Source organism: Mustela putorius, unplaced genomic scaffold (genome assembly GCF_011764305.1).
Source record: "Mustela putorius furo isolate JIRA1106 unplaced genomic scaffold, ASM1176430v1.1 tig00000145_pilon_pilon_pilon, whole genome shotgun sequence".
Lineage (NCBI taxonomy): Eukaryota > Metazoa > Chordata > Mammalia > Carnivora > Mustelidae > Mustela > Mustela putorius.
The window spans coordinates 23,568,571-23,590,311 of record NW_025421294.1 but is presented as its reverse complement, the minus strand read 5'-3'; the positions used below and the strand labels follow the sequence as shown (position 1 = coordinate 23,590,311).

At 45.2% G+C, this 21,741-nt stretch overlaps 1 protein-coding gene across 2 annotated transcripts in view; it reads right to left on the bottom strand.

Annotated features, from left to right (window-relative positions):
- KLHL3 (kelch like family member 3) overlaps positions 1-21,741 on the bottom strand; it is a 259,630-nt gene that overhangs the window by 64,468 nt on the left and 173,421 nt on the right. For both annotated transcript variants that reach the window (XM_045075471.1, XM_004744900.3), the window contains 3 exons: positions 19,249-19,355; positions 10,124-10,245; positions 836-998 (listed from right to left, as the gene is read on the bottom strand). In XM_045075471.1, the coding sequence (XP_044931406.1) occupies positions 836-998; positions 10,124-10,245; positions 19,249-19,355 (392 nt within the window). The remainder of the gene's footprint in view (positions 1-835; positions 999-10,123; positions 10,246-19,248; positions 19,356-21,741) is intronic.

The following is a 21,741-nucleotide window of genomic DNA, read 5'->3' as shown; positions in this document are numbered from 1 at the left end:
ATTAATCAGCACTCTTTAGATGTTCTCTAATGTCTGTGAGATTACAAATTGAATAAAATTCTGGACTGAATAAAATTCCAGCCTGGAAAAGGGCACTAATTAACTGCCTTTCTGATTAAAAAAAAAAAACTAATTATAATCTATAACTCAGGTCAGCTGTAGAAATGGTACTATGAGAATAAAGTGGGGAAAAGCATGTATCCATGAGGGAAAGTCTGTGAAGGCTCAATCTTGTACTTCTGTGAAAAGTCAACAGATCTATTTCCAATGAATACGTCCGAAGTAGTGATACAAATATTTTATTTAGATAAATAGAGGGAAAGAGTAGACAAAGGAGCTTTTTATGGAATCAGAACCTGCACTTTAATTCCTTCAGAACTGGAGGAGGGTGAGTAGACCTCCAGAAGAAGACCTGCTGTGGAAGCAGAGCCGGAGCCTCTGGCTTCCCTTTAGAAGGCGTGCAGTAGTATTTGACTTCTAAAATCATACCCATAGAACATTTGGATCGAAAAAGAAATTTTCTTAAACAACAACAACAAAGATTCATTTCAAGACCTAGCTCGAATGACTCCTCCCTCCCAACGTCTTCTCAGATGTCTTTCCTATTCTCCCGTGAAAATGACTGTCTGTACCATCTGACAATTAATCCCATTCCGCTTGGCGAGGAGCACGATGCTTCTCTCTTCTATCCTTCCACATGTCTTGACTCCCTGACTCAGTTACAACTGCTTCCCAGGAGAGTGCATTTCTCACCACAACTAAGGAGTCCACTGCAGACCAGGTGCTTAAATCCACAAATTGGTTGGGGGGAAGGGGGCACCCGGCTCGCCATTACCTGCGTAAGCGTTGGCCTGCTGCAGAAGGTCAGTGCAGGTGTGCACGTCTGCAAACGCGCGGATGCCCAAGCAGTTGGTGGGATGCAGCTGAGACTGTAGGAAGTCACAGCAGTTCTGCCGAACGTCCATGAGCTGCAGCAAGCTGGCCGCTGGGAGCAGCACCTGCAGGAGAAGGTGACATGCTGAGACACCAGATCCTCTCCAGCAGTCCCTCATCTCCCCAAAGCACTGTTCTGATCACAGCAGCCCCTCACTTAAGGTCCTTGCATGGCCCTCCCCTGCCTGTCCAACGAAGTCCAAACCTCCTCCGGGGCAGCAGGCCTTTATTTCCCAAGACTCTCTACTTCACAGCCCTAAGCACCAGCAGAGTCTCTGTATCCCTACATTCCACAGCAGCACCTCCCGATCACTCATGTATATATGAAATCTCTGGGGATCTTATTAAAAATTCTGATTCAAGACGTCTAGGGTGTGGCCTGGGAGCCTGCGTTTCTAACGAACAGCCAGGTGCTGCTTGCAGCTGCTGGCCCAAGAACCAAACTTTGAGTAACAAGCCCCTTATGGATGGAATGTTTGTGCCCTCCTCCCCCAGGTGTGTATGTTGAAACCTGAACCCCAACATGACTGCATCTGGAGATAGGACCTATGAAGAGGTGATAAAGGTTAAATGAGGTCATCAAGATGGGGTCCTCACAAGAAGAGAAAGAGACACCAGAGCTCTCTCTTCTACAGTGTAAGGACCCAGGGAGACAGCAACCTTCTGAAAGCCAGGAGGAGCCTCACCAGCAACTGAATCAACTCGAACTCTGATCTCAGACTTCAAATGTTCAAAACCAGGAGAACAACAAATTTCTGTTGTTTAAGCCACCCATTCTGTTATGGCAGCCCAAGTCGACCAAGACAGACTGGCTCTCCTACGTGGCTACACACTGGATCACCTGGAGAATTTTTAAACTACGAGGGGCGCCAGGGTGGCTCAGTCGGTTCAGTGTCTGCCTTCACCTCAGGGCATGATCCCAGGGTCCTGGGATCGAGTCCTGCATCGGGCTCCCTGCTCTGCAGGGAATCTGCTTCTCCCTCTGCACCCCCACCCCACTCGTTCTCTCAAGATCTCTCTCTCACTTTCCCAAATAAATACATAAAATCTTTGAAATAAGATACTGATGCCTGGGTCTCAGCCCCAAAGATTCATACTTCAGAGGTATGAGGCGCGGCCTGGCAGTGAGACATTTCTAAAGCTCCCCAGGTGTTTTGAACGTACATCCAACTTTGAGAAGCGCTTCCCTACAGACTTTAGCATACTATTTTCCCTCGGGTGCTTAGTAAATTGCTCACTACTGCCTCCACCACTTAATTACTAAGCATTTGTATGCCAGGTACTGGTCTAGGCTCTAGGGTTGAGTGGTAAGTGCAGTAAGCCAGACCCTGGTTCTTATGGAGCTTACAATCTACTGGATAAAAAGAATGACCTCAAATCCTTCAAGACTCACACAATCACACTGTATACTCCCATCCAACAGATACATGGTAAAGAATATCTCTGGGTACATTCTCACAGAAAGCAGAGAGAAGTTTCCTTTAAAAGGTCATAGAACACATGGGTATTTACACTGTATCTTGGAAAACAGAAATAGTTCCTGCGCAGGTGTTTTTCCTAAAAGCCAGGGAAGACTGGCTTGAGCAGGTCAGAGGGGTGCTCAGACCGCCAACTGCACTCTAGTTTCCTGAGGACTTTCCCACAGCTGCCAAAGGCTGCCCCTTGGATCAAAAATCCAGAAGAAATGGCACAGTCTACTAGACCTCCAGCTCTGCTTGCCATCACCCTTGCCCTAGGGAAAGGGTAGACAGACTGAGAGTGACTTTCCAAAAAGATTAAAAAAAAAAAAAAAAAAAAAGAAATCACCGAGCATTATAGTTTCATTTGTGGCTGCTTATCTCAGGGGCCCTAGCAGCCGTTTTACCCCAAAATAACACCCGCATCCCAGGCCTTTGCTCTCAGCTGCTCCCGTGGCTCTCAGAGAGAGTGTCTGAGCCAACTAGACTTCAGCTGTTCTCATCCACAAGGGCTTGCCCAGGAAGACATGGGCTAATGATGCATTTGTTTTCTTAATCCGGGGCACTTTTTTTTTTTAATTTTTTTTAGCAATTTAAATCCTAGACCTTGACTTTCTCCTAAAACATATTTGAATTCCTCCATGCAAAAAAGCCAAAAACCCTGGCCCACTGCTGATTCTTGGGCCTTGTCCTTCAACTACGGTAGCAGCCAAGTTTTCTTGGGACCAAGGAGACAGGGCTTTCACTGCTAAAACATGGGTAGCTGGTCACCTTTCCTCACTCCTGCCCACCTGCAGAAACCACCAAGAGCCTCCACCACCCATGGTCCTACTCCCAAGCTAAGTACCTACTCTCCACTAGGTGGAGAGTAGGTATGAGCTTAACTTCCTCCCTCACGTAGCTGAGTTCCAGGAAGTTAAAGAAAGCATGCTCCTTTCCCTTTACTCTCTTAAGTCCTCAACAGTAAATTAACATCATATCCTTAGTACTTTTTGAGCCACTGGTTCATTCCGGAGGAGAAAGATAAAAGCACCACTCTTGGGAGTTTTAGGCCATAAGGTAGCTCCACATCTGACCACCTGAGCTCTATCCCCACTAAGCAGCCATAAACTGGGAACCTCAATTAACCTGGGAGCTCGCTCAGCCTAGCCAAACAGATTCTACGACCAGATTAGTCTCGGCCTGCTAGTTAAGTAGACAACCATTAACCATCCTTGCTGAACACATAGCAGGAATGGAAAGCTATGCTTCAAATCCCCAAATGACCTCTACAATACCCCCGGGACCAGCACTAGCTACAAACTCTACAGTTGGGGCCACAGGTTGACCAATCATCCTGGTCTGCTGAAACTTTGCCAGTTTCAGCACTGAAAGTCCTCTGTCCCAGGAGACCCCACAGTTCTAGGCAAACTGGGGCAGCTGATCACACTCAGGGCCAGGAACTTCTAACCAGTTACCCTAGAAACCCCATGTGGAGAGGAACAATCAAATACTGTCCAGCACACACCATACTCAGTGGTGGGACAAGCCCGAAAAGGGTCAGGCTGAGAAGAAGCAGGAAGGGGACAGCAGCCCTTTGAGCCCCAAAGGGGAGGATTTCCGCAAGTCCAATCCACCCCCACATTGCATTCCCAGGCAAGCCACCATGACAGCCTGCCTGGGACACATGCCTCTCCTCCCCGCCCCCAAAAGCAATGGCAGGGTTTGGTGCTTAAATTCTCAAGCTCGCGACAATCGTCCAAAGAAATTAAATAATAAATACTTCCCTGAACATATTCCTCAGGTTATCCTTTCAGTTTTTAAAACCTCCCTGGATAGAGCTACCCACATGGCTTTCCCCTACTGTTCACCAAACACACTAAGTGGGCAAAAATTATAAGGTTTTCCACCTTTCCACAACATCCTCCCCCCTCCCCACCATCCTGTTTAGGTCCACTCCTGCCCAAAAGCATTCCCAAGATGACTTCCTCAAGTGAACGGGGGCTTGTGGTTTCTCTAATTGCGCCTTCCCTCTCTTTGATCTTACACTGTGATTAGCTATGACTCAAAGGGCCTTTTCTTCCCACTACTTGCTTCATACAGGAAGGCGTGAAGAAAAGTCAAGTAAGTCAGAAAGCTGAGGGCAAGGTTTGGAGGCTGGAAGATTTATCCCGGCTCCAACTCTGCGTCTCGGGGATAAACCGGGGCCCCATCCGCTGGGGTCCTGGGGGCTGCACACGATGCCGACAGACACAAATCCCCAGAGGCTGGGAAAGAAAAGACAGCCAGACATCCAGAAGGTGGCTGTCCTCGCTTCCCTCTCCCACGTCAACAAGGGCTTTCAGAGGATTTCCTCTTCTCTTATCTCGCGTGCACCTCCACTCCCTTGAGGGGCAGCAACAACGGGCCATGAGCAAGAGGCCAAACTCAGGTCCTCAGCTTGGTGGGCTCACGGGGGGTAGTACCGCTTGGTCCCTGGAAGGAGGGGCCAACACCGGAGGAGCTGCTAGTTGGAACCACCATGGAGACGCAAGAAGACCCAAGGTCCAAAAGGCTTCGAGTTGCCTCTTGCCACCCCAGCATTTTAGCTCTGGGGGAAACAGGCTCTAGAATGACCCTCAGCAGGAGCTGACAGGTTTCCCTTTAGCTTGCAAATGGCCTCCCCTCCATTTTCCACCAGCAGGCCGTTTTGTTTTTTTCTCTCCCTCGGATAACATGAAAACACAGCAAAGGATATCCCGTCACTGAGTTTGTTTCCTCTAACAAAAACAAAAGGAAATGCCCTGCCTCAGACTCCTGGAATTTCAGGGAGGCAGGGCCATGCCTAGAGGGAGGAAGACCACCTAGCTGAGGGCCAGGTGACAGGCCAAAGGTCTCAGCCACACAGTGGGTCCATTTCTGCCAACCTCAGACATAAGGCCTGGCACAAAAACACTGTTAAATAAAAATATATATTTTTTTAATGTTAGAAAAAAGAGAGAGAAAGAAAGTGGGGAGGGAAAAGAGAGAGAGACTGAGACAGAGAAGGAGGGAAGAAAGTGGGGGGGGGAGCCATATGCAGATGAACAGGAAAGCTAGCAAACTAGCACTGCTGGGGTAAAAAGTGTCCCTTGGAATCTTGACTTCTCCACTTACCAGCCATGTGACTAAAGGCAAATCAACCTCTCTGTGCTCTGCCTCCTCGACAATAAAATAAAGACCCTAATGGTACTGCCTTTAAGGCTTGTTCCAAGAATCAAATGAGATAATACATCGAAAGCAGGCAACAGAGTACCTGGTGCACAGGGAGGGCTCAGTGAAATCAGTGTTTGTTATTATTGATTCTCATGAGCTGGAGTCAAGATGCTGATCCTTCATTTCACCAGAAACTCAAGGTCACCACGACAACAGAGCACAGTGAGGCAGAGAGAGCAGGGTTCAAACCCCAACGTCACTACCTACTTAACCACCCCAGAGCAGTAGCTTCTTCAGCTATCAAAGAAGGACCGTTTTAGAGTACTTGTTTGGTGGTGATGAAATTGGGTGAAATAAAGCACATGAAGTGACCCGAGCAGGCTTGGCTTATGACCAGTTTCACTAAGCGCCAGTTCTGAGGGCAGTTACCTCCACCACGGAAAGGCAATGCAGTCTCTCCAGGGAAAGGGTGGGCTGGGAAGGAATGACGGGTGGAGCTCTACGAGACATTTAACCAAGCCCCAAATCTCTGACCGTTGTTTCTCAGGCTTTCAGGGGAGCCCAGGTGGCCCCATGCCTACCTCCATGGTGTAAATGCCTCGGCAGATACAGCACAGCATGAAGAAGCAGACACGATCTCATCCTGACTGGCCCCTCTCAACCTTTTAAGTTTTGTATGCAGCCAGGCCCTCAGGGACTCACTCACAACACCAAGGGCCACACAGACATGGAAGCCGAGGAGGAAAGCCTGACCTCATGGTCTTCCTCCAAGATGGGGTCCACACAACACCTCCTCAGGGAGGCTGGTCCCCTGATGAGCCTCATCAAGGCAGTGAGGGCCATTCCCTGCGTCCTGGGTACCTCCAAACTGGCCCTACCACAGCAGGGAGGACCCAGGTGCTTAGCCATCTGTCTCCAGGCTTATATCACATGCTCCTTGGTGACAGAGTCCGTGTGCTCACAGTGTCCGTACCTCTGCTGGCACAGGGGAGCAATTTTCTAAGGCTTTTACCTTTATTAATGCATTTAATCCTCACACCAACCCTCTGAGACTGTGCGCTAATATTATGCCCATATTACAGATGAAGACACTGAAGCACAGAAAGGTTAAGTAACTTGCTTGGTGTCTCGCAGCTAGAAAATGCTGGAGCCAGGATTTGAAGGCAGTTGTGACCACCCCACAGAATGGGTATAATTAAGAAAACTGATCCTTGAGGCAAGCTATTGGTAAGGGTGTCAGAGAGGCTGCGGTAAAAGGGAGGGAACACAAATCAGAGGCTGACACAGTAAGAGTCTTCCCTGGCCAGAGCTCATAGAAACCCATGGCCTCACTTTGCTGGGGAAACGACACCCTGCAGGGGGACGGGGCTAGAGGAAGAGCACTCTGTGCATCAGTAGGGAGGCTAAGGCGTGGGCTCAGGCTTCCATCTGCACTCAACTCCTGCCTCCCCACTACTTCTACTCCCTCCTTTGAACCTGCACATCTTCACACTGGCCACCTGCCCTCCCCCTGTAAAGTAGCTTTACAGGAAGCAATGGTGAAGCCAGGTTCTACACAGTCCTCTGGGGAGTCTATCTGCTGCTCCTGCCTTAAGAATACAGAGTTGTATACACTACCACTGTGTTAGACCGAAGCTGCAAAGATCAACACCCAGCCAGGCAATGAGGATCCAGAGTGGAACATCTTCTAATTATTCAAGTTTGTAAACACTTTGCACTTTACGGGGGCAGGGTGGGGGGAGGTACTACTCAGCAAATAGGCAAATACATGCTAAAAAGGGAAGAAAAAGCTGGTTCCAGTCATAGAATCTACAACTTCACCTACAGCGTTGTGGGGGTTTTGGCAGGGGAGGAGAGGGTGGATATTGGTTTTGTCTTAGTGGCTAAATTCACTTTCTGGCATTTCTGGAAGTCGTAAGTCCCAAACTGGTCTCCCTGGACTGAAATAAAGGCGTCAACAGAGCTGTGTTCCTTCTGAAGGCTCTAAGGGAGAATAAGTTTCCTCGCTTTTCTTGCTTCTAGAGTCCACCCACATTTCTTGGTTCATGGCTCCCCTGTCTTCAGAGATGGAAACATCAAATTGAGCCTGTGCTGGGTCTCATCTCTCTGGTTCTCCTTATTCCCCTCCCCCTTCCACTTTAGCAAGCCACTGTGACTACACCCCCCCCCAATAATCTGAGGTAATCTCCCCATCACTCGTTCTGCTGATCAGCAACATTAATTCCATCTGCAAAATTAATTCCTCTTTGACAGTTAACCTAACATAGTCACAGGTTCCAGAAATTAAGACATGAACATTGGGAGGGGGGTTATTACTCTGCCTACCACACTATAGGATTAATAGTTATTGATTAGGGGTGCCTGGGTGGTGCAGCTGGTTGAGCACCGGGCTCTTGGTTTTGGCTCAGGTTGTGATCTCAGGGTCGTGAGCTCAAGCCGCACATCGGGCTCTGTACTCAATGCAAAGTCTGCTTAAAACACTCTCTCCCTCTGCCCTTCTCCCCTGCTCTCTAAAATAAATAAATCTCTGTTTAAAGTTATAGATTAGAACCTAATGTAAGATTTTTTTTTAAGACTTTATTTATTTATTTGACAGACAGAGATCACAAGTAGGCAGAGAGGCAGGCAGAGAGAGAGGGGGAGGCAGGCTCCGCGCCCATCAGAAAGCCTCATGCGGGGCTTGATCCCAGGACCTTGAGATCATGACCTGAGCCAAAGGCAGAGGCTTTAACCCACTGAGCCACCCAGGCACCTCCTAATGCAAGATTTTTAAAAATTATCTACCCCCTGCATATTTTTAGGTTGACATCTAGCATTTTTCATAATTGCAAAAGGTGTAATTTTTTTGGATCTTGTAAATTTCAATATTTACATCACTTTTTTAAAGTATCGAGGGGAACATGAATATGACAGCGATGGTATAACCATCATCTATTTAACATGTTTCTTCAACACACATACTATACTCCTTTCATACCAAATTACTCTGCACTCACTGTTAGTGCCCAAAAGTTATCCCACTGTTTCAATTCTGCTACTAGACCTGAGATGTGCGTGCTCTGCTGCCCACTCCATTCTGGATGAAAAAGACCAGAAACAAAAGGGGCAGACTATGTGTTTTACAGTGTATAAAATATAATTCCATTTTTAAAAGAGCAAGGGATTATTAGATTAGATCACTGAATAATCCAAGTCCAGAGGCCAGAGACAAAAAGGCAGGCTCTATCGAGAGGCAGGCTCTGCAGGACGGAATGCAGGGCACCTCCCACCCCCCCCCAACCTGCCTGCACCATGTACCCTTCGCCCTCACGGTACTCTGCAGCACACCAAGCTAACTCCCCCCACCTGTGCTGGCCGCAGCTTAAATCCTATCTCCCAAAAGAGCCCTTTCCAGATCCTCTCATCCATCCATCCAGACTGAGTCCCCTCAATATTAAATATCCTGTTTCCTTCCTTCTAAGGACTTATGACAATTTGTGCACAGACACTTCCTGTGTGCTTATGTGATGAGCATGTGTCTTCACCCCTAGACCACAAACTGCATGACAGCAGGCGATGGAGTTGCCACAGCTCCTGTCACAATCATTGTGCCCCACAAAGTAGCCGGCATATAACTGGCACTCAAACACTTGGGTTAAATTGGATGAGTGAATGAATGAATGAGGACCAACTCAGCCACCCAAATACCTTATCCTGGTAAAGGAAGTGGTGTTCTCGAGAAGGGGAAGAGGTTGGTCACTGGAGAGGTATGTGCCTCACAATAAATCAGGTGGAATTTTGTAAAAGAAAAATCCTTTGTATCACCTGCAACTTCCAGCACTTCATTGAAATAGTAAGGCCCTAACTGATAAGAAATAGTCTGTCCTGGGTCTGGGTTTAGCCCAGGCCTTTGGAGGCCTCCAGAGTGGGCCACACCCTCAACCATCTCCCCTACTGAAGCAGGTCCATGCTGTGTCGTCACGTCGCCACGGTAAAGACGCACGCCTTTGGGTGAAGCCATGTCTTCCCTGGCTCCCCTTTTCAAGGCTCTAGATAGCCAAGGATGAGGACAGGGCCACAAATGGAGGAAAAGGCACATGCTTCACAGCCACACACCCCTGCTGAAGCTCAGACTTGGGGGCTTGGCACCTCCACCGCTGAGCCTGAGCACTCAGAGAAACTCAGCTGACTCATGCTGAAACAGGAAAAATGTTTAAAAACCTCACCATCCAAACTGAAAATCCCTGCAATGAGATGATGACTGGGGAGAAGTGGGGTCACCCATGCTTTGAGTTCTTCCTTCACCCAGAGTTGGAACCAACATGATATAAAGACTTTGTGCTCGGGGCCCAAGCTCCTTCACAGGTATCGTGGCTTTGCAGTTAAGGACATGGGTGCCACAGTCAGGCAGGTGTGACTCTGAGGGTCGGTCACCCACTCACATGCCATGTGACACAGGGCAAGTCACCTAACCTCTCTGGAGATTTAGCGTCCTCTCCAGCTACCCAGTGAGTTGTTGTGAGGGTTCAGTGTAATGTGGCTATAAGACAGTGACCCCGAGTGCGTGATGAGCTATAAGCTGGGACTGAGTTTGAGTTTACCTGGACGTTCTCTTCAGTCACCTCAATTTCCGCCGTATAGATGTAGTCAATCAGCTTATTCAGTGTCCTCCCATCCACGTCCTTGATTTCTATCTTCTTGGCTTTACTCTCAGACATGTCACCTACAGTCCAAAACAAAACCAAACGGACACAAACTTGGTGCTTAACTTTGACAGGGAAAGTTGCCCTGTCTTAGCAACATTAAAGCACCAGGAGGCTGCAGAAGGGATTCGGGCATGGAAGAGTCTTCAAACAGCTGACATCTGGGTCACACCAACTTTGGGTCTATAATCATCTGCAAACCAGTCTGAAGCATTCCCCACTTGATCTGCTGCACATTTCCCTTTGAAGCACATCTGTGTGCAGTAACTCAACCAACATCTCCTGTAAGCTTATATACACAGGGCCAGGAAAAGTAAAATAAGAGATGTGCCTGTCCTCAAGGAGCACATGATCTAGCACTGCAGATACATAAAAATATACAAGATGATAGGAGCTTAATAGAGATATATACAAAGTACCAGTATAACAATATAAAGTAACATTTACTGAGTGTTGTGACTAAGCACTATGCTAAGCACTTGAAAGTGGTGCCTTTTTCAATCTTCATGACCACCACTTGTGAGATTCATTAATATTATCTCCCATTTTATAGATGAAGAAACTGAGGCACAGGAGGGTATACATTTTGCCCACAGTCACACATCTATGAGGGGGCCAGGCTGGGACTGAAACCAGGAAGTAGGACCCTAGAGCCCACACTCATTCTCACTACTGTCTACTAAATCCCACGAAGGCAGAAGATGGAGTAGCCAACCCTGGGAAGCCACCCTAATAGGTGGTCACAGTGAAGCTGGGTATTTCCACAGGCAGCAAAGATGAGGGAGCATGAGCTGGAGGCAGGAACATTAGGTATAAAGGCAAGAAAGTGCCAAAGGATAAAATTGGGGAACAGTGAGAGGGTGGTCCAGGGTGACAGTGACAGGAAGCTGGAGAGGTAGCCAGGGGCCAGACCTTGCAGATCCTGTAAGCCATGCAAATGAGGTTGGACTTTATCTTCAGTGTAGCACCACTGAAAGGTGATAAATAGGGGAACGACATCAACAAATGGGTATTTCTGAATGAAATTTTGGATATATGGTGTAAGTTGGATCAGAGACAGGGAAAACAGTTGGGAGGCCCTGATAATAATCCAACAAAAGAAGGACACAGCCTGTAAACTGGGGCAGCCGTGGCACATGTGCAGTCCTGAGGGCCCTTAGCTCAGCCTGTGCTTTCTAGACAGCACATGGATTTATCTCTAGCCAGGCTCATTCAATAAACACTGCTGATTTGAGAAGGAAGAGACAGGCTCGACATGTGTCTTTGCAGACTGAAATAAAGGGCAACTTGACTGCAAGAAACAGGAATTCAGAAGCCCTTGTATGAGTATGAAAACAGAGCCTGGGTAGTTGTTTTCTCTCTGTGGAATGTGTGCAATGGAGCCAAGAAAATAAAGTACAGTACAGTGTGTGGGCTGCAGACGCCCACCTCCAAGCTGCACAGGCGGACCATGATTCTTCCACCAATCCATAATTCCCACCCTGACACAGTTAGAGATTTGAATGAGTCTGCAACAGGGAGGAAAGGGAGAAAAATCTACTCTGATTCCTGTTCACTCCCTCCACTGCCAGATCGGGTAGACAAGAAACCCTCCGCTCTTTTCTGTCATCTCTATGATTGCTGGTAGAAGCCAGTGAAAAGGTCTCAGGACAAAGGGCCCTGAGACGGCACAAAGAGGCTAAGAAGAAACAGGAAAGGACAGTGGATTTCTACTGCACCCAGTAGACAGGAGCTCACAATCCCCCTCTTGAGTTTACTCCAAGACACAAGAATAAAAACACACACCCAAGGAAATCAGAAGTTCACTCATCTCTCTAAACAGCTATTAAGAAGTTTATCCATAAGAATCCAGTTGACAATTTTAATGCAAGCGATAATTATAGTAAGTCAATTCTTTGGTTAAGAACTTGGCCTTAGAAAAAAAGACTGAAAAAAGAATCACCTAAACACGAGAACCAAGAGATTCAGAAGCTCTTATGTGAGTGTGAAAACGGAGCCCTGTTTGATTGTTTTCTCTCTGTGGATCTGTACTTGGGAGTCATATTGGTTAATTAATTTTGTGACTTTGGCATAAACAAGTGGAAACTCCTGAAATTATATGAAAATATTAGTATATATGGGCAAAAGTTTTATTTTTCTGGGGGATGAACAATCATTCCTATTAGTCAAATGTACAGCAAACATTAAGACACAGTCTTATAGAGGATGGAACTTCGAGGCATTTTTTTCCCTACTTCTTTAACATGACTTTGAAGTTTCTAGACTTCAATAAGCAAGGGGGGAAATACATGTGAAAGAAAGACCATGGCCTCAAAAACAAAATCTGTTTTAAGAAAGTTCCCTTATAGGAAAGTGGAAACCTTCTTAAGTCACACAGACTTGTCAAATCCAATCTTAAGTATTAATCTTAAGTATCAATCTTAAGTATTAATCCAATCTTAAGTATTTCTTATAGACCAGCAGAAGTTACTGCACCAAACTAAGGCTTCAGCTTAAACAGACTCTGAAAATGGTAGCAGTGATAGCTACTACTACCGGGACCTCTGCAAAGGTTTTACACACATTATTTCACTTGATCCTTGTAACAACTCCAGGAGGTAGATATTATTTCCATTTTACAAATTAAAGAACTGACATTTCAAAAGGTATTTGCATATAGATTGTGAGAGAAAGGGCTGGGATTTGCATCTTGGCCTAACTATAGACCGCATTTCATTTCTCATAAATCCCTGTGTAATATAAACCTCACCCTAACTAATGATCTTGATAAAAGTATTCCCAAACAAGGCTTTGGTCCAAATTCTGAGGACAACTTAGTACATAAGGTCTAGGCAAGCAAGAACCAAGAGGGATGAGATCTTGTCAAGCTTATTTGCCAAAACATCCTCGACACCTAACAAAGTCCTTGGCGTATAACAAACACTTAAAAAATACTTGCTGGAGGGAAAAAAAAAAGAAGAAGGAAGAAAAGGGGCTTTCTCTTGATATTTCATAATTCCCCGGACTCCAGCAATTCCTGAGGGGCAGAAGTCAACAAAGTCTTGGTCATTCTTGTTCTTTTCCTCACTTCCACTATACTGACAAAATATTTCTAGAAAACAAAACATGAATCCTCTAAGTCCTTCCATCTTCAAGGTCAATCCAAAAGCCCTCTTCCTGTCTTTCCCAGGAGGTCCCGCCCAGAAAGTTCAGTTTCTGAATTTTCAGAAAATGTCTGTTATTTGCACATCTTTTTAGCCCCCTTACGTTGGTTTGTCATCTGTACCTTGCAGGTACTGTTCTTCCAAAATGAGCATGATCGAGGGCAGATATTTGTTCATTCTTTTGTTTGTTCGTTCATTCATTCATTCATTTACCCACCCATTCATTCATTCAACAAACATGTATCAAACAGTCCCTGTGTGCTAAGTACTGTGCTAGGCCAGAGGACAGCACGATGAGTAAGTTACAGGGAGTTCAGTCCAGTGGAGAGAGAAAAATAAACCAACAATTACAAAGTATGTTAAATACTAGAAAAGAAGGCTTAGCTTAAAGGGTTCTTAAGCAAGGATTCCCGGACCTTAAACTACATGTAAAATGATGAGCACACAAGAGCCCATATTTGCTTTGGGGGCGGGGGCAGAGTCCATTGTTTTCATCAGATTGATTCATAATGTTTAAGAACCACTGGTCTAAAATGAGATCTGGAGAAGGAGTCATAGCTATTCAGAAGAGAGGTATAAGTATAAGGGAAGAATACATATTCCAGGCAAAGAGAGATAAGAAAGAACATGACCTGTTCTAGGCCCCTAGGAAGTTGAGTCTGGCAGAAGCACAGCATGCAAAGGGAGGAATGGGGAGACAAGGCTGGAGGTATAAGCAGGGTCTAGACCACTGGAGAGCCTTGTGAGCCATGTCAAGGAGTTGAGACTTCATGCCGAGAGAAAGCCCCTGACAGATTTGAAGAAGCTAAGGGATACATCAATTGATATTTGGGATGTGATAGCTATAATGCAGAGAACAGGCTGGAGGTGAGGGAACAAAATAGGAGTCAGGACGACTAGTTCAAAGGCTGCTGGTAGGAAATTAGGTGAAAGATGATGGTGGACTGGACTTAAGGACTAGCTGTTAAACTTCTTTAAATCCTCAGGATGTACCTTAGGTCCTTGTACCTAGACATGACTGAGAACCACAAAGAGCCCAGGACAGCAAACAATTCCACACTTCTATCAGGTCAAGTGATGATGGGCGCTCATACCCTGAACCCACGTATTCTTTAAAACTTGGCTCCTTTAACACTATAAGAGGTGTTGTTTTTAATGTATTTGGACAACATGTAGGGACTCACATGGAGTAAAAAATACTCTAGTACACAGGACACATAGTAAAAGGCATAATAAAGAAGACCAAAACTGACTCAGCTATTTGGGTAAAATTAGCTTCCCTGGGGATGGAGGTGCTCCATAGGGAGGAAGCAGGGGCATCTAAAGTATTCCATATTGACAGACAAAGATGGGCAGAGCCCAATGACTGTGCTGAAGGAGTGCTGGACTGTTTGAGTGACAACCCACCCCAGATCTTCTCACAAGCCCTCTCCATACCCTCCTGTGAGCACTCAGACATGTTTCACATTTATTTCAAGTTACCCTTGGAAGGACATGGTCAAGGAGCAGGGCTAATATCTGGAACACTTGGGCAATATGAACTGAGAGGACAAAAAAAAATAAAAACACGTTAAGCCTGAGTAAAAAGATCGTAATCACACCACTCAAGTCAGAAGAATGTCACGAGTATTTCCTTTTCATTTTGGCCTTACCACATGCTGATAGAAATGGGCTTAATGAGAGTCAGCTGGGCCTTTTCATGACTAAATTTATGGATTTTGAAGATGAACCTGATCATCAGAACAAAATTTTACAGTGTTACTTTTTTTCGTACCTGTTTACCAAGGTTTAAGCAAAATCAAGGGGCCTGAAAAAATCACAAATCTCATATATTGTCAATGGAAGTACAGGATAGTACAACTATTCTAAGAACTGGATTTCTGGCATGTGTTTCACAAGTCTTCAAAATGTGTACACCCTTATTCTTGTGATCTATGCTAGGATATAATCGTAAGGTAAATAAGATTAAGAAGCAAAGATAACCATTACAGTATCACTTAAAATAGCAAAATATGAGAAAGAATTATCTTTTCTAATCAAAGAGGAAATGGATTTTCAATTAGGATATATATGATGGAATCTTATGAAACCATTAAAATGATGATGTAGATGTGATTTCACTGACATGAAGATGTATTGCTGGTTCAATTAAGCCAATTTCATTGAGCACCTACTACATGGAAGATCAAGCCAGGCAGTGAGGACACAGCACTGAGTTCAGGTACAGTTCTTAACTGACTGACCAGAGCAATCAGATATTGAGGAAGTAATGAAACAAGCGCTAATACTAAAGACAAGCATGAAGTACCATAAGAGTAAATAGCAAAAGAATTTAACCTAACCCAAGGGGATCATGGGAAAGCCAACCTGAGGAAGTGCTGCTTCAGTGGTAATGAAAAATGAATAGGAGTTAGACAGGCAAAGAGGCTGGGGTGGGGAGAACATTCCAGGGCAATGAACAGCAATTTTTTTTTTAAAGTATACACATTACATCAATTGTGTATATACAAGATGAATTTATATTAAAAATTTATTTTGGGGGCACCCAGGTGGCTCAGCTATTTAGGCATCTACCTTCAGCTCAGGTCATGATCTCAGGGTTCTGGGATCAAGCCCCATGTTTGGCTCCCTGCTCAATGGGGGTCCCGCTTCTCCCTCTCCCCCCTGCTCGTGCTCTCTCTCTCACAACCTCTCTCTCTCTCAAATAAATTTTTAAAAATTATTTTATATCTGTATATATTTACAAATATAAATTCTGAAAGGATATAAACTATAATATTATATATATGTTGTATTATATGTAACTTTTTATTTTTATTTTTTGGCTTGTCCATGTTTTTCTCTCTCTTTTTTTTTCCTGCAATGAACATATGTGAGTAGTATTCAGATGGGTAGATAGATGGGTGGGTGGAGAGACAGGCAGATGGCCGGCTGGCTGGCTGGCTGGCTAGATATCTAGAAGGATTCAAGGATGGACAGGAACCAGTTTCAAGGAAGATGTGAGCTGGGGATCACATTAGACTGTTTTATTCTTTATTATTTTCCTCCCTATAATCACTAGAATCCAAGATCTGCTCCAGAAGCATCTTTTCTATCTATTGATAGAATGACCTTGTTTTTGGGTAGACACTTCCACTACCCCAGAGGCAAGTTTACTAACAACAAGTGGAGCCAATATTACAATTCCAAATAGATTTCCTCTCTCAACACTGGACCTTCCAAACCACGCAGGCAAGAGAAAAAGGACTGGCAGAGGTACTTAGTGAAGGTGCAGCTAAATAACTATTGCAAACAAAATGAATTATTTTAAAGACAGACAGATGGATGAGGGAGAGGAGCAAACAAAGAAATAAAAACCTTACTATTAGAGTATGAAACTACACCAAAGAGAATCTAGCTCAAAACTTCCAGGTAGTAAAATCAGCTGGTTTTCTAAACCACCTTTTTTGGGCTACTAATTCCCAGCCCAAGGCTCACTGTGATGTAAGTGTCTTGGTCCACTTGGTAGAGGCACAGGTCCTTTACAAGATGAGCCAACAGGGAGCCCCAGGGGAGGAACTCTCAATAAACAAGAGATAAGTCACTCCCAACTAGAACAACTCTTGCCCAGGAAAGGTCACAAACTATGTATTAGGAAGAGAGTAAGAACCCATTCAGCAAAAATTGGGTGCCTGCACTCACCCATTCTTAGCAAGCTCACATTTTTCAAACTTAACTTATTTACTGTCTCCTAAACACCATGCCCTGTGTGGTTGGCTCTGAGGATTCAACTGTGACAAGACATGGTTCTCAGATGCTCAAAGCTCACCATCAACTGTGGAGACATTTCGTTCACTCACTTAAAAAACATCTGGCTCCTAAACTATGGAAAGAGCCTAGATGTCCATCAACAGATGAATGGATGAAGAACATATGGTATATATATATATATATATACATATATATATATATATATATATATACACACACATATATATATCTGTATATATTTATATATATATAGGAATATTATGAAGCCATCAAAAAAAATCTTGCCGTGAAGTGTGTAAACCTGGCGATTCACAGACCAGTACCCCTGGGGATAAAAATACATGTTTATAAAAAAATAAAAAATTAAAAAAAATAATCTTGCCATTTGCAATGACACGAATGGAACTAGAGGGTATTATGCTACGTGAAATAAGTCAGAGAAAGACAACTATCATATGATCTTTCTGATATGAGGAACTTGAGAAACAAGACAGAGGATCATAGGAGAAGGGAAGAAAAAATAAAACAAGATGAAACCAGAGAGGGAGACAAACCATAAGAGACTCTTAATCTCAGAAAACAAACTGAGGGTTGCTGGGGGGTGGAGGGGGAGGGAGAGGGTGGCTGGGTGATGGACAGACATTGGGGAGGGTATGTGCTATGGTGAGTGCTGTGAATTGTGTAAGACTGATGAATCACAGACCTGTACCCCTGGGGAAAATAATATAAGTTAATAAAAAAAAGTCTGGCTCCTACTGTGTACCAGATGTTTAGGGTGTGGTAGTAAACAAATCCAACAACACCGCTGTCTTCACAGAGCTTACAGTCTAGTGAGGAGAGAAAGATAAAGAACACATCGATAACCAACAAAAGGATTTTTAGAGAGGTATAAACGTTATGAAAAAATACACAGTGGGGAACTATGGTGAGAGTCATCAGAGGTGGCCTCTCAGAGGAGACATTGAGCTGTAAACTGCAGGATGAGGAACGCCTGGGTGGCTCAGTCAGTTAAGCCTCTGCCTTCACCTCAGGTCATGATGGCAAGGTCCTGGGATCAAGCCCTATATTGGGCTCCCTGCTCCACAAGGAGTCTGCTTCTCCCTCTGCCCCTCCCCCTGCTTGTGTGTGCTTTCTCTTTCCATCTCTCTCTCTGACAAATAAATAAAATCTCTTAAAAATTTTAAATTTAAAAACAAAAAACCTGCAGCATGAGAAGCAGCTGATATACCAGACCCCAGAGCACGGGCACAGCAGACCCCAGGAAACAGACAAGAACACACAGAGGGATAGTGACCACGCTCAAAAGCAGCACTGGGTACTTGGCAAACGTGGAGAAGGGACACCTGACCCTGTCCGAGGGTCTCACCCAGCCCAGCTGGCCCTTGGACAGCAGTGATTTGTAGAGCAGGGGAGGTGCTGTGAGGTGCTACAGACAGGAAGCTCCACCCACGGGTTTCGAGGAATTCAGTCTCACATGTGAACTAGTTGGACAGGGCTATTTGGCATGCACAAGAAGCATGGCTTCTCTAGAAAGTTGGCAAAGGTGCTGAAACTGAACGCCAGATGGTGAAAATTCCCGTCTTATTCTCCCCTCCAAGCCCCACCATCACTTCTTCCAAATGTCTTCTACACTCCTGTAAAGGCTCAAGGATGTTGGCAGACCTTGCCTGGGAGGAATGGCTAAGGAAGGACAAACTAGTCCAGCATGGGGCAAGGTATCAAGAAGCCAAGTTCCACCAATATCCTGGATGATCTAGGGCAAGTTCCTTCCCCTTTCTCAGCCTCAGTGCTTCCCATCTGCAAAATGAAAAGATCAGAGGCATGGGGATGAGCCCAAGAGCCTACATGTCTAAAAGCTCCCCTGCACGATTCTGATGCACGCTGAAGTCTGAGGACTAATAAGCTCCGATTCCACCTCTTCTTCCCTCAGAGCGGGCAAGGGGTTACACACCAGGCTGGTTGCATCAAGTCCTCTGTGATGCAAAACATAGTCTCTGACACACAGAAGCTCCTCCCGGTTCATGTCATGGCATCCTCCTTCCTCCCTCCCCTCATGCCACCCCCCAAAAAGGTTCCCTCAGCGGGGCTGTGGGCCCGTAACTGTGGGTCATTGTTTGCCCCTCACCATACCTGTGAACATCGCACAGAAGTAGGGGCTGCAGGCTGCCAGGACCACACGGTGGGCTTCTATCTCGACATCTTCCGCCACAATCATCACGTCACACAACAGCTGTTTACTGTAAAACACCAGGGAGGGGACAGCATGGGTCACAGCACCAACGCCCAACCCCAGCTACACAAGGGCATTTTTTTTTCCTTCCACCCAGATTCCACACTGCCACCATACAAGCCTGTCAGGGACATTTGCCATACTGAGTTAGGCAGGGGGATAAGCTCATTGACTTTCCAAGTCCCTGATGAGCCTGGCGTTCATGCTTTCCTAAGGCACACAGAGAGATCCAACTATCCAGGAGCTGCCACTCCAAGTCTCCTTCCTTTGTTGGCACATCTCTGCTTCTCAACTCTATCTGCTCTGAGACCCTGGGACAGCAGCTCAGAGAGCAACAGGGAAAGTCTGGGGCTATGAGTTGGGTGACTGGCTGAATGCCAAGGAGCATGAGCGTGCCGCTGAAGTGTGCCACCAGCGAGAACATTATCAATCCCCCAAGGGATCCAATTCCTATGAAATACTCGTAAGAGGCCAACCAGGTCTGGAGGCCTCAAGTATTCATCTTCGTACCCAGATTTAACATTATCGCCAAGAAGGTTACTCCTGAACAGCTTCAATACCCTGGAGTTACACCTGAAACTCCAATCTCTGCAATTATTAAGGCTACCGTAACTACCTTTTTACTTCTCATCCCCACTACACTGCGCACTCTGAAAGGGACTTGTTTACTATTAGATCCTAGACACCTGGGTGCAAGCCCAGCATACAAAAAGCCCTAAATTTTTGGTAAATAAATGAATAAATAAATAAACTTTAAAAAGGGATCAATCCACACTCATAGACAGAATGGATATCAGACAACTTTGAAGGATTGGAAGGGTGCCACAAGACTGTTTCGACCCAAGAATTTTTCTTCCACCAGCCTTCCAAGAGTTAACATTAAGTTCTATGTGCTAGGCACTGTTCTAAGCACTTTCTTATACCTAATATTTCATTTATTCCTCTCTAAAACCCCATGAGGTAGCGTTATTATTATGCTCCATATTTCAAAAAAGGAAACTGTGGCCCAGAGAAGTACTTTTCTCAAGGTCATACAAAAAGGGAGTAGTGGAAACAAGATTCAAATGCAGGTAGCTAAACCCCAGATCCCATGTTCCTAACGCCTATGGTAACCAGGTTACCACTAATCCTTCCTTCAGAGTGAAGCACTAAATGTGGGAGGGAAGACAGGACAAACACATGTCAGCTGCACTCTAGTGGCAGTGGTTACCTAGGATGCTACTGGACTCAGAAGTCTGAGTCATGGCCGGGTTCCATGTGACAGCGATGAAATGACCAAATGATGGAAAAGACCAAATGATGGACCAAATAAATGATGGAAAAGAAGCTACCTATTTGTCATCTCTGTGTTGCATATTAAGCGTTTGCCAACTATTCGGACGTTAGCCCAAGATTGCTTATCATAGAATCATAAGGCTTGAAAAGGCTGGAGCTGTAAATGCCAGATGATCTATGAAGTTCAGAGAAGTGGCCCAAAGCCACAGAAGGCTGAGTTCTGCATCTAGTTCTGACTCTGGATATACTACCATAGTGACTCATGACGGGCTGATACTTGGAAAGAGAAAGATAATTATGCCCCATAGGGAAAAGTGAATAGAATAAAGTCCCCAAGAGAGGGTTTCTGGGAAAGGTGAGATCTCTGGGAAGCAAGAGGCAAAACCTGGGGATGAGACTTCACTCAACAGTGGACGGCAGACCCTACATACGAACTTTATCAGAATAAACCAGCTCAACTGGGAAGAGAATTGGCTCTGCCCCTAACCAGCTATGAGAACTTGGACAAACAATCTCACCACGGTATTCTCATCTTTCTTAAAGGGATATCTGCCATGGGTACCAAATAAATTGCAAATGCCACCTGACAATAGGCTAGTTTTTAATCTGGCCTAAATTTATTGTAAAAATGTATCCCCAACATTTGCACTTAACTTTCATCAAAGATTCTAGGGAGACAATGGAGTTCTCTCATCACTATTTAAAAGTATAACTTGTCAACTATACTTCAATTAAAGAAAAAAAAATGACTAACCCCCCCCCCAAAATACAACTTGTTGTTGTTGTTCTTGTAATCCGTATTTTAATTAGGAAAAGTAAAACAGATGGGTCAGAAATGCTGAGCAAAAGCTGAGCCAGGTGCTGAAAAGGGAAATGTCAGAGTGGCATGTCTTGCAAAAGCCCGAGGAGCTGATAGCTCATGAACAAATGGGAAAGAGACAAGAAGGAATGAGGAATAAAGATGGAGACTCTAGTTAAGCAGATGAATGAGAACGGTTCTGCAGGACTGGAAGTGTATCTGAAGGCTAGAAAAACTGCAACCTAGAAAAGTGACCAAGACGAACTCACCAGAAACTCAATGTAGGCTTTGCTTACGAATGGTAAAGCCCGTCTGTACA